This window comes from Anomaloglossus baeobatrachus, chromosome 5, assembly GCF_048569485.1.
Source record: "Anomaloglossus baeobatrachus isolate aAnoBae1 chromosome 5, aAnoBae1.hap1, whole genome shotgun sequence".
Lineage (NCBI taxonomy): Eukaryota > Metazoa > Chordata > Amphibia > Anura > Aromobatidae > Anomaloglossus > Anomaloglossus baeobatrachus.
In genome coordinates, this window is record NC_134357.1 from 431854724 (window position 1) to 431867228 (window position 12505).

The 12505-nt window shown below is 46.2% G+C and overlaps 1 protein-coding gene across 3 annotated transcripts in view; it reads right to left on the reverse strand.

Annotated features, from left to right (window-relative positions):
- SYCP2 (synaptonemal complex protein 2) overlaps window positions 1-12505 on the reverse strand; it is a 398741-nt gene that overhangs the window by 326001 nt on the left and 60235 nt on the right. For all 3 annotated transcript variants that reach the window (XM_075347762.1, XM_075347763.1, XM_075347760.1), the window contains exon 8: window positions 6838-6883. In XM_075347762.1, the coding sequence (XP_075203877.1) occupies window positions 6838-6883 (46 nt within the window). The remainder of the gene's footprint in view (window positions 1-6837; window positions 6884-12505) is intronic.

Below are 12505 nucleotides of genomic sequence, written 5' to 3' on the forward strand. Positions count from 1 at the left end.
GCAGTCCGAGGGTACAACAGTGTCAACCCGTACTATCCGTCGGCGTCTGAATGAAAAGGGACTGTATGGTAGGATACCCAGGAAGACCCCACTTCTTACCCCAAGACATAAAAAAGCCAGGCTGGAGTTTGCCAAAACTTACCTGAGAAAGCCTAAAATGTTTTGGAAGAATGTTCTCTGGTCAGATGAGACAAAAGTAGAGCTTTTTGGGAAAAGCAATCAACATAGTTTACAGGAAAAAAAAAAAGAGGCATTCAAAGAAAAGAACACGGTCCCTACAGTCAAACATGGCGGAGGTTCCCTGATGTTTTGGGGTTACTTTGCTGCCTCTGGCACTGGACTGCTTGACCGTGTGCATGGCATTATGAAGTCTGAAGACTACCAACAAATTTTGCAGCATAATGTAGGGCCCAGTGTGAGAAAGCTGGGTCTCCCTCAGAGGTCATGGGTCTTCCAGCAGGACAACGACTCAAAACACACTTCAAAAAGCACTAGAAAATGGTGTGATAGAAAGCACTGGAGACTACTAGAGTGGCCAGCAATGAGTCCAGACCTGAATCCCATAGAACACCTGTGGAGAGATCTCAAAATGGCAGTTTGGAGAAGGCACCCTTCAAATCTCAGGGACCTGGAACAGTTTGCCAAAGAAGAATGGTCTAAAATTCCAGCAGAGCATTGTAAGAAACTCATTGATGGTTACCGGAAGCGGTTGTTCGCAGTTATTTTGGCTAAAGGTTGTTCAACCAAGTATTAGGCTAAGGGTGCCAATACTTCTGTCTGGCCCATTTTTGAAGTTTTCTGTGAAATGATCAATGATTTGATTTTTTTTTCATTCTCATTTGTGTTTTTTCATTGTAAGCAAAATAAATGAAGTTAATAATACCAAAGAATTTGTGATTGCAAGAAGAAACTGAGTATTATCTGACAGAATTGCAGGGGTGCCAATACTTTTGGCCAGCACTGTAAGTACACAGCTAAAATGGTGTTTAATTGATTCTCAAACCTTCAGATTTTTCCATATTTCTGCATAAATTTGGCCTAAAATTAAATCAAGTATTAAAAGTAGATAAAGAGAACTAAATCAAACAAATGACAAATACATATTAGACTGTCATTTTTTTTAATTATTTTTTTTTTAATTGTGAAAAATAATTGTGAAATTGTAAAAAATAATCCGAGTTCAGGGTCAGTGTGCATGATCAGAAGTCCCAGCACTTCCAGTTATGCGCACTAGAACTCTCTGAAGCCAGGACGTGTACACCCAGCTTCATAATACGCATGACTAGAATGCTGGGACTTTTGGTTATGCGCACTGACCCTAAGCCCGGAGTTCTGAAGCGGAGAAAATGGACACAGGTACGTGCGTCATCGCCGATGATGCTGGGCAATGGGCATTGAATAGCATTTTAGCACGCCAATTAGAGCGAACTAACGTGCTAAGATGGCAGACTGCTATGGGAAAATAAGGCCCTTGCAACTAGTCACTGCGCTCATTAGCATATCATAAAGTATAAATTAATAAAAGTAAGATTTTTGTGTACTCACCATAAAATATTTTTCTCTGAGCCTTCATTGGGGGACACAGGACCATGGCTATATGCTGCTGTTGCCAGGAGGTTGACACTATGCAAAAACTTAAGAAAAAAAGTTAGCTCCTCCTCCGCAGTATATACCCTGTGACTGACCAGGAAGTAAGCCAGTTTAGTGTAAAAGTAGTAGGATAAGCTATAGCTGTAGATTATGCAAAGCATGAGAAAAAAACATCTAATCTAAATAGGGCGGGTGCTGTGTCCCCCGATGAAGGCTCAGAAAGAAAGATTTTACAGTGAGTACACAAAAATATTACTTTCTCTCTCACTTTATTGGGGGACACAGGACCATGGGATGCCCCGAGACAGTCCATGGGTGGGAACAAAACCATTAACAACTGGTAAGGTCAGAAAATTAATTGACCGTTAACAATAAAGGAAGGTAATACTGAAAGCGGAGTCCCTCTGAGTCAAAGGTGAACCACCGCCACCTGCAAGACTTGTCTCCCCAGGGCAGCATCTGCAGATGCCTGGGTATGTATTCTGCAGAACCTGGTGATCGTGTGGACGCTGGTCCAGGTAGTGGCTTGGCAAAGTTGAGCCGCTGAAGCTTGATGGAGAACAGCCCAAGAAGTTCCCACTCGGGTGGAATGAGCTTTCACCCCTCCTGGAAGGGTGACGCCTGTGACCCTGTATGCCTCTCGGATAGCTGTTCTAATCCAATGACCAATCATGGATTTCAAGGCTGAAGCACCCTTCTTGTTCCCTTCATGAAGAACAAAGAGTGTGTCTGACTTGTGGAACGGCGCAGTTCGAGAGACATAGATCCTCATGGCTCTGACAAGAACTAGATTATGCAGAGACTTCTCAAAAGAATGACCCGGAGCAGGGCAGAATGAAGGCAAGACAATCTCCTCATTTAGATGAAAAGGAGAAACTACCTTTGGGAGGAACGCCAGTGAGGGCCAAAGAACAACCTTGTCATGGTGAAAAACCAGGTAGGGAACCCGGCAGGAAAGAGCCATCAATTCCGAAACTCGCCTCACCGACGTGACAGCCACTAATAAAGCGACTTTCCAGGAAAGAAGGGAAAGCGAGAACTTGCATATTGGTTCAAAAGGCGCTTGTAGAAGAACTCCCAAAACAAGATTAAGGTCTCATGGATGTAGGGGCTGACGATAGGGGGAACCAAATGTGCTAGCCCCTGAAGAAGGTTACGAATCTGAGGTCGAGCCGCCAGCTGCTTCTGGAAAAAAAACAAAAGGGCTGAAATCTGTCCCTTGAGAGTACTGAGGGCTAGACCAGAATCCAGTCCGACCTGCAAAAAGATCAGGATGTTGGACAAGGAAAAGGAAAGCGGCGACTTTCCATGTTGTTCACACCAAGAGAGATACGATCTCCAGGTTCTATGTTAACTGCAAGCCGGGGAGGACTTTCTAGCATTAATCATAGTGGAAATGACTCGGGGGGAGAGACCGGTCTTGGCTAAAATCCAGGATTCAACAGCCACGCAGTCAAACGTAGCCGAGTGGAGTTCTGGTGGCATATCGTCCCCTGCGACAGAAGATCTGGGCGGTCGGGAAGCCGCCATGGAGTGTCGCCTAGTAGCTGGACGAGTTCCGAGTACCAGGCCCTCCTGGGCCAGTCTGGAGCTACTAGTATCACTGAGACTCCCTCCGCCTTGACCTTCTTGATCACCCTCTGGATGAGGGGAAGCGGAGGGAATATGTAAGGGAGCCGAAACTGGGACCACGGCAGGACCAGGGCGTTGGAGCCTATTGCCTGCGGGAGCGGACTATGAAGGCGTAAACCTTGGCATTTTGACGAGATGCCATGAGATCCAAGTCCGGGGGACCCCACCTGAGACACATCTGTTGGAAAACCTCGCCGTGGAAGGACCACTCTCCCGCTGCCAGACCTTGTCGGTTTAGGAAGTCCGCGGCCCAGATTTCTACCCCTGGGACGTGAACTGCGGAGATGGCAGAGGTGTGCTTCACTGTCCAAAGAAGGATCTTGGAGACCTCTTTCAACACTTCTATGCTGCGAGTCCCTCCCTGATGATTTATATATGCCACTGCAGTGGTGTTGTCAGATTGAATCCAAACCGGGAGACCCGAGAGAAGCGGAAGCAACAGTTGGAGAGCCAGAAATATGGCCCTTAGCTCCAGAATGTTGATCGGGAGGGAGTGTTCCTGAAAAGACCAGCGACCCTGAACCGTGTGATGATGGAACACGGCTCCCCAACCTATCAGGCTGGCACCTGTCGTGACTATGTGCTAGTGAATTGGGAGAAAGGATCTCCCGGGGAGAGCGAAGCAAATGGGACGGCTTCTATAGCCGCCACCATCTCCCCCAAAATCCTCATCCCGAACCGCAGAGGAAGGCGGCATCTGCGTCAGAGGACTTGAATGCCCTGAGACAGGGAGGATCGTTTCTTCTCTGGTAGAAACACCCGGGCTCAAGAAGTGTCTAGGGCCATGCCGAAGCAGACGAAACGTTAAGATGGAAGTAGAGACGACTTTTGGCAGTTGACAAGCCAACCCAACCTCGAGAGAGTGTCCAAGCAGATTTGCACACTCTCTGAGCAGGCAAGAAATGACTGTCCCTTTATGAGGAGGTCGTCCAGATACGGGATGACGACAATACCTCTGGGACGAAGCACGGTCATGACGGCCGCCATGACCTTGGTAAAGACACAAGGTACCGGGGCAAGTCCAAAGGGAAGAAAGGCGTCATCTATGTAGGAAAGCCATACATCCTAGAAGAGGAGCAGTCGGCCCCCTACGGTGGACGACAGAGTCCTAGCGTCATGGTGAGAACGGGACCCACCAGTCCGTGGTTGCCTAGGCCGGGAGCACCAGGCTGTGTTTGATTTAGAGGGAACAGGCTTTTGGTCCCTGCGCTGGGAGGAGCGCTCAGACTGCGTATGTGGCGGAGAGGGATTGTCCCGAAAGGACCGAAAATGCCAGGGAAATTTCTTGCGCAGTGGAACGCTGTTGTGGTAGAGGTGCTCTTACCTCCAGTTTCATCCACAATGAGTTTGTCAAGAGTTTCACCGAAGAGGCAAGACCCTTGAAAGGGTAACCCTGTTAAGGTTGACTGACACTCTGAATCGTCAGAGTCAATATGGGATGTGGATTGGCTACACACGTAGACCCGATTAGAGGATTTCTTCTGGGTCCTGGTAGGGACTGTACACTGAACCTGGGGAGAAGGGTCGTTCTGAGCTTCCGAAGCAGCCTCGTCCTGGTTCTTCGAGAGGGGCTCATGGAGAGCCGGTAGGTGGTGCAAGACCGAAACCAGAGACCGGGTGACTTTGGGTAGGTCAGCAACCGAATGGGAGAGGGAGGCAGCCCACTCGAGGGGGGAGGGCGGGGGGCGCGATTGTCCTCATCCGTGGCGGCGGCGGGGTCCTGGGATGCCATCAAATTGGGACATCGCAGTCCTGACACAGGGGGGATGACTGGGCTGAGGGGAAATTTTTCTTGCAGGACGTTGCGTAACGCAGTATAGGGGGGGCCTGCTTTCCAGCTTTTGGATTAGGCATAATGCAAACGATGCAGTAATCATAGCTCACCTTAAGCTTCTATATGGAAGTTAAAGGGGGCTGCTAGCGCGGAGGGGTTAAAGTTCTATTATATACAGCAAAAATCTGGGGCCTGTAGGCCAGTCTCCTGGCAAGAAGAGTTTACCCCATGCAGAAGAAGAGCCGACAACGCTGGCTGTGTCCCCCAGGCAGAATAGAGATGTCCTTATGAAGATGTCGCTGAGAAAATGGCGTCGCCGTCGTGGGCGTAATAGCAGCCTCAGTGTGTGTAAGAGCGGGAGAAAAGCCCGATCACTGCTTTCCTGTGTCCAGATAAAGCGTTGTGAGGAGCGGTAGCAGCCCCTCCTCTTGTGGGCTGGACACCTGCAGCACGAGAGGGAAGTTCTCTCCCTCTGACACCGAGCTGAGAGGAACGCTCTGGCCCATATCGTTGTGGGCTGGACAGCTGCAGTACGAGGCATCAGCATTCTCTCAGGAGGAGAGACTGCCCCCACCCCTGCAGCTCCAGTGCTTGCACACAGAGGAAGGTGGCGTGGCCAGCGGCGCTGTAGGCCCACGCAGGGGACTAAATTAATGCCTGTCCGAAATGCTCCGTGGACAGCACGATGTTGCCGTGGAGAAGCAGGAGACCTCCTCCTCCCACCTCCATGCTGAACAAAAGACCTGTCTGGAGAGGATGACGATCCCTACCTGCATCCAGGTGGTCTGTGGAAGCTGTGCCGACCGGGGTAACAACCAGGAGGGTCACGGACTTCAGCTCTGCTCCAGCAGCAATCAAGTTCAGGAAACCATCTACGTTGCCACACTGGGTGCTGCTTACCTAGAAGCGCAACGAGTGGGCGATCTCTCAGCGCTGACTGCCTCGAGGCACGGTGAGGGGGGAGCTTGGGCGGACATAAATACGAGGGCTCTGGGGCACCGGGGTGACACAGAGCATACAATGTCCGGCCACTTAGGAAGAGGGGAGACCTGGCGACCGAGCACCCTGTTACCCTCTTCCCACATAGGGGGAGAACAGGAGTGTGAGACATCCTGTCGCCCATCTGAGAAGAAAAGAACAGAAGAGATTAGAAGGCTAAAAAATGCGCCCAAGAAAAAAGAACAAATGAAAAAAGGGCCTGAGAAACAGGTCCATATCCACCTACTAGGACACTAATCAAAAAACTGGCTTACTACCTGGTCAGTCACAGGGTATATACTACGGAGGAGGAGCTAACTTTTTTCTTAAGTTTTTGCATAGTGTCAACCTCCTGGCAACATCAGCATATAATATTATAATAATAATAATAATATTCATTTATATAATGTTATTTCCACAGCGCTTTACATACAATTGCAACTATGTTCCCATTGGGGCTCACAATCTAGGTTCCCTATGAGTATGTTTTTGGAGTGTGGGAAGAAACCGGAGTACCCGGAGGAAACCCACGCAAATACGGGGAGAACATAAAAACTCTTTGCAGATGGTGTCCTTAGTGGGATTTGAACCCAGGACCCCAGTGCTGCAAGGCTGCAGTGCCATGGTCCTGTGTCCCCCAATAAGGCGAAAGAGAAAAACTTTTTCTAAAGATCTTTTGAAGTATGCTACTATAGCCTGGGACAGTTAGGCATGGATTAGAAATATGCACCCAGAACTGCTCGTGGTTCTGGGTGTATATTACACCTGACAGGTTCCCTTTAAAGGATGGAAGCATTGTTATCTACACTCATGGAAAGGAACAAAGAAAAGAATAACAAAAAAAAACCCTTTTGATTACTTACCTTATGATTATCCAAATGAGCAGAAATGCATGGATAAGTAAACACTCTATAAAATAAAAGTAAGAGGATAACAGTTTACTGTAAGCAATTAATATTAATTATTACTAAGGAATTTACTGTATATTATAAAAACAAAGGACTTGAATAGAACAGTCGATCTATGTGTGTTGGATTTTTCCGCCACAAATCTGTCAGCAAGTTTTGCTGCAAAACCATAGGATGATCCGAATGTGTAAAATCACATCAAAGTAAACATTGCAAATTTTCATTTGGATCTACCCCAAAGCTGAATTTATAAGTACAGAGTTTGATTGTAGCGGCGTACCTATTGCAAATGTAGAGGATGAGCAATATTTATGATACTGTTATTGATAGTGATTACTTTTTTAAATGCAGAATTATTTTTTGGGATAGATGTAGCTTGTAATCAAAATATCAATATTGTTGCTTGGAAACAAACATAGAAAACTGACAGCAAAAAAAGATGACCAGGTTCACCTCAGCTTCCCTTATATTATTTACTTTTTTATTTTATTTTATAAGGATAGAAATGTTATGCTAGGTATGTAAATAACTTATCATTGTCACTCACCTGTAATGGGGGCAACAACAAAAAGCTTGCTCCTTCTGCAAAGTCTAAATTCCTGCAGATTTGAAGCCCCCATACACATTAAACTAACATCAGCTGAACCCACTGATATCATTGGGTTCGTCCCACGGTCTAATGTAAATGGGGGCACCGGCCAACTGATGGTCAAGTGAGTAAAGGCCACTTTACACGCAATGACATCGCTAACGAGATGTCGTTGGGGTCACATAATTCAAGACGCACATCCGGCCTAGTTAGCGACGTCGTTGCGTGTGAAACGCAGGAGCGACCGTTAACTATCAAAAATACTCACCATATTGTTGATCGTTGACACGTCATTCTAATCTCAAATATTGTTGCTGCTGTGGTTCGTCGTTCCTGAGGCAGCACACATCGCTATGTGTGACACCGCAGAAACGAGGAACATCACCGTTCCTGCGGCCGCCGGTAATGAGGAAGGAAGGAGGTGGGCGGGATGTTATGGCCCTCCGCTTCAATTGGGCGGCCGCTCCGCTTAGTGACGCCGCACGGACCGCCGTCACTATGCAGGTAAGTACGTGTGACGGGGACTAACAATGTTGTGCGCCATGGGCAGCGATTTGCCCGCGACGCACAACCGACGGGGGCGGGTGCTTTCACCAGTGACATCACTAGCGATGTCGCTGTGTGTAAAGTGCCCTTAAATGCAAACAAGAAAATTATTTTACATGCTCTTTTCTTACTGGTGTCTTTAGGAAAAACAGAACACTGGAGGAAGCTTTAAGGGCATGTGCGCACGTTGCGTTCTGTACCTTGCAGAAATAAACGCAACCCCTGGCAGAATTTGACAATGTCAAATTTTGTCTTGACCACAAAAACGCTGGAAAAACCCATGCGTTTTGAGTAAGTTTTCATTGCGTTTTAGGTGCGTTTTGATTGCTTTTCACATGCGTATTACTTGCTTTTTGGTAGTTGCGTTTCCAATACATTGTCATGATAGAATAAAGCTTCCAGAAATGAAAAAAAAAAAATAAAAATAGACATCTACTGATGTAATTTCCTGCTACCAAACATTCACTAAAGTCTGTTGAATAGGTAGAATCTCATAGAAAATGTCTTTGCAAAATGGAACTCTACGCTAGTTGAGGATGTGATGTAATCAGGGAAGCCCTTGAGCTCACTACCAGCCCAAAACGGATGCGTTTTTGTTGACAAATATACATGCAGATCGAATTAAGAATGCAAGTAACACGCAATGATTTGAATTTAGGATGCGTTCTGATCATTCTCATTGACTTCAATGTTAGCAAAACGCTGCCAAAACGCTCAAAAGTATTGACATGTTGCTTTTTCAAACGCAGAGATTTTGACAAAATTTTGACACAAAAACCGCAGCGTTTTTGAACGCATAGTGCACACAAAATATGCCTATTTCCCATAGACTTTGCTTGGAAAACAAAACGCATGCATTTTGGCATTAAAACGCTGCAGTTCAAAACGTTGCGGAAATGCATGAAAAAACGCAACGTGCGCACACAGCCTAAAGCATCAGAAGAGGGAATAACAAAAATTTAGCAAAATGGTTTAATTCCGTGTCGTGCAGTGAACAACCTAAAAAAAACTTTTTTGGAAGTAAAAAATGAGCATCCTATAATATCTAGTAAAGGCATGGTGAAATATTTTAACACCTACTGCATTAAAGGTGTTGGCCACTTTATCTTTACAGACGTGTTAGTGACATGATTTTTGAGTAGGTTTACTATTATATAGATATGTCAGGTTCTTTTTCTGCACTTCCTACTGCAGCTTTCCGCAGACTCCTCAGCTCTACAGTGTGAACCCTTTAAAATTTTGACAAAGTGTGGACAAAGGACCAAGTAGCACCCTCACAAAGATGCAAGGTCGATGCCTGATGGCGGAAGCCCCCACTACTCAAGTAGAATTAGCTTCCAGGATAGCAAAACAAATCCAGCAGGCAATAGTCGCCTTAGAGGCAATGAGACCTCAAGGAGGTCTATCTGAATTGAAGAACAGAAAATCTGAGTGTCCAAAGGAAGTTGTCATCTTTAGGTAGTGATGAACCAGCTCTGGCCAGATCCAAACAGGGTAAGGATTTCTCCGCTGGATTAGAAGGGTGAAAGGAAAAACAATTTCTTTATTAAAATGAAAGGAAAAATGTATTTTGGGAAGGAACGAAGGCATCAGACGCAAAACCACCTTGTCCAGGTGAAGGATGAGAGACGGAGAGTCGCAGAGCAGAGTTGCAAGTTGAGATAAATGGCTGAAAATGATAGCAATAATGAACGTTAGCTTCACGGAAAGCGAGAGCATGAAATGCTGTGGATCGGTCCAAAGAGAGGAACCTCTAATGTGCTAAGCACCAGGTTACGATCTCCGGCATCTAAAGGGTACTTTACACACAACGATATCGCTAACGATATATCGTCGGGGTCACGGTGTTCGTGACGCACATCCGGCGCCATTAGCAATATTGTTGTGTGACTAAAAGGAGCGCCGATCAACGATCGCAAAAACGTCAAAAATCGTTGATCGTTGACACGTCGCTCCTTTTCATATCGTTGGTGGTGCATGCCGCTGGTTGTTCGTCGTTCCTGCAGCATCACACATTGCTATGTGTGAAACCGCAGGAACGACGAACATCTCCTTACCTGCGTCCACCCGCAATGAGGAAGGAAGGAGGTGGGCGGCATGTTCCGGACGCTCATTTCCGCCCCTTCTCTGCTATTGGGCGGCCGCTTAGTGACGCCAAACGAAACGCCCCCTTAAAGGAGAGATTGTTCAGTGTCTCCAGCGACGTCGCTAGGCAGGTATGTGCGTGTGACGCTGCTGTAGCGATATTGTTCGCTACGGCAGCGATCACCCCCATGACGAAACAGCGACAAGGGCAGAGTGTAAAGCACCCTTAATGAGGCCGGTAATGAACATAGTGAACCACATTCTGAAGAAAAGCCCTGACTTGAGGAAGGCCTGTAATGAACAAAGTTATCCACATTCTGAAGAAAAGCCCTGACTTGAGGTTTTGAAAGCCAGGTCTTTCTGAAAGAGAATGAACAGGGCTGACACTTCAGGGAGATGACAGGTAATCCAGAGTCAAGATTCAACTGCAGGAATGTGAGAAAGGAAGGTAAGGCAAAAACCATAGGGAACACCTCATTAGATTTGCATCAGCGGAAGAAGGCCTTCCAGGTAAAATGGTGTATACGAAGATGGCTTCTGTGCCTTCATCATGTTCTGCACAACCTGATTAGAAAAACCTGAAGACTTTAGAACTGCAGCTTTAACAGCTATGTCTCAAGGTAGTGGTAATAGTATCTGGTGGTAGACATGGGTAGCCGCTCCATGATAGTGACCAAGATCTGTGATACTTTCGTGAAATCTGCAACCGACAGAGATGTTAATTGCCTAGGCTGGGGGGTACACATTCTTGTTGTGAGCCTTGGGGGGGGGGTTCCTGGGTCAGATGCCGGGGCAACAGAGTGCAGAACAAGTCGCCACAGGTTGGCACGATTGGAATTTTGGCTTACAGGACATGAAGGCAAAGTGCACGAGCAGCAGGAGATGGCTATACTGGTGTGTGCATTTTGCTCTTGGACCAGACATAGCTATATAGAGAGAAAAAAATGACACATACAGGGAGGGGTTAAAAGGTGCCAGGAGGTAGGAGCTTTGCAGGAGGCTGTTGTGCAGGATCCCTGGCCAGACAACATACCAAGTGGATAGCTGGAGGAGAGGTCCGTTAGACACAGAAGCTGTGGAATCCTAATAGGAACCCACATTATACTGCTGTGATGATTATGGGATGGTGCAGAGTGGAGAAATACTGGTGCCAGGGAAAGAGGAGGGGATGAGGACACTGATCAGTGTGAGACGCGCCCAAGCAAGCATCTGATTACCCAAGTAGTGAGGGGGCGTGGCCCACCACCTTGACTAGGCTGCAACTGAAGTCGGGGACTAAAGTTGAGTCCTGGCTACAGGCAAGGCACTAAGAGGCTGCAGGAAACCCACAGGAGGACCATAGTGGCAGAGAAGTTGAGAGACCCCCCTAGAAGGAAGGAAGGAAACAAAAGAAGAAAAGAATAGAACCAAAGAAGCAAGAAAAGAGACAGGGGACGATCATTGTGAGGGATGGACTGAGAGAAGATGGAGCTTAAAAGAAAAAATATAAAACTGACAGAGCAAGTGCTCACATTCCAGGTGTAATACACGTAGTATTGCTTGTAGTTAAGAAATGCCTACTTAGGAATTGGCTGATAAAACAGACTCCGAGAAATACAGAAATAGTTGATACCTCAAAAACAATAATGATGTACGACAAACTGGATTCGGAGAAACATAAGGAGAAGTCCACTAAAAGATTCTTGAAAAAGTGGAGAACATTTATTGAGCAAAGCTTCACACAGACGGAAATCACCCAGTTAATTAAAGCATTTGAACACACGTCTTGGTATTGTGTGGAAGACATTGCAGGGACACTGAAGGCAGGGAGCATCCAAAGGACCAACTGAATTGAACAAATAGGTTAGGTTGTTAAGTTAAAGATAATTATTGTTAAAATAATTCTATGGAGTTGAAATTGTTGTGACAATGCAAAAGAAAATGATGTAACAGAAGCATTGTACAATCCGGAGACATTTTATGGAATGTAACAACATGTTCTCTTGTTGATGATATGTGCTTGCTGACATCAAATAAAATATGTTTTAAAAAAAAAAAAAAATATATACCAGCTCACCTGCAGTTACTTCATTAAAGATTGTAGGCATTGTTGAGAGCACGGAAAAAGTCATGTGTTCCCATGTTCAGATACAAGCGAAAAATGGATAATTCAGCTCTTCAAAGTGAGGTAGTTTATTTGTAGAAAAAGATGGATTTTTGTGTACTCACCGTAAAATCTCTTTCTCTGAGTCTTCATTGGGGGACACAGGACCATGGGTGTATGCTGCTGTGACTAGGAGGCTGACACTAAGTAGACATAAAAAAAGTTAGCTCCTCCCTAGAAGTGTACACCCTGAGCCGGATCTATGCCAGTTTAGTGTACAAGCAGTAGTAGGAGAAACCTGAACAACCATAACTAATCAA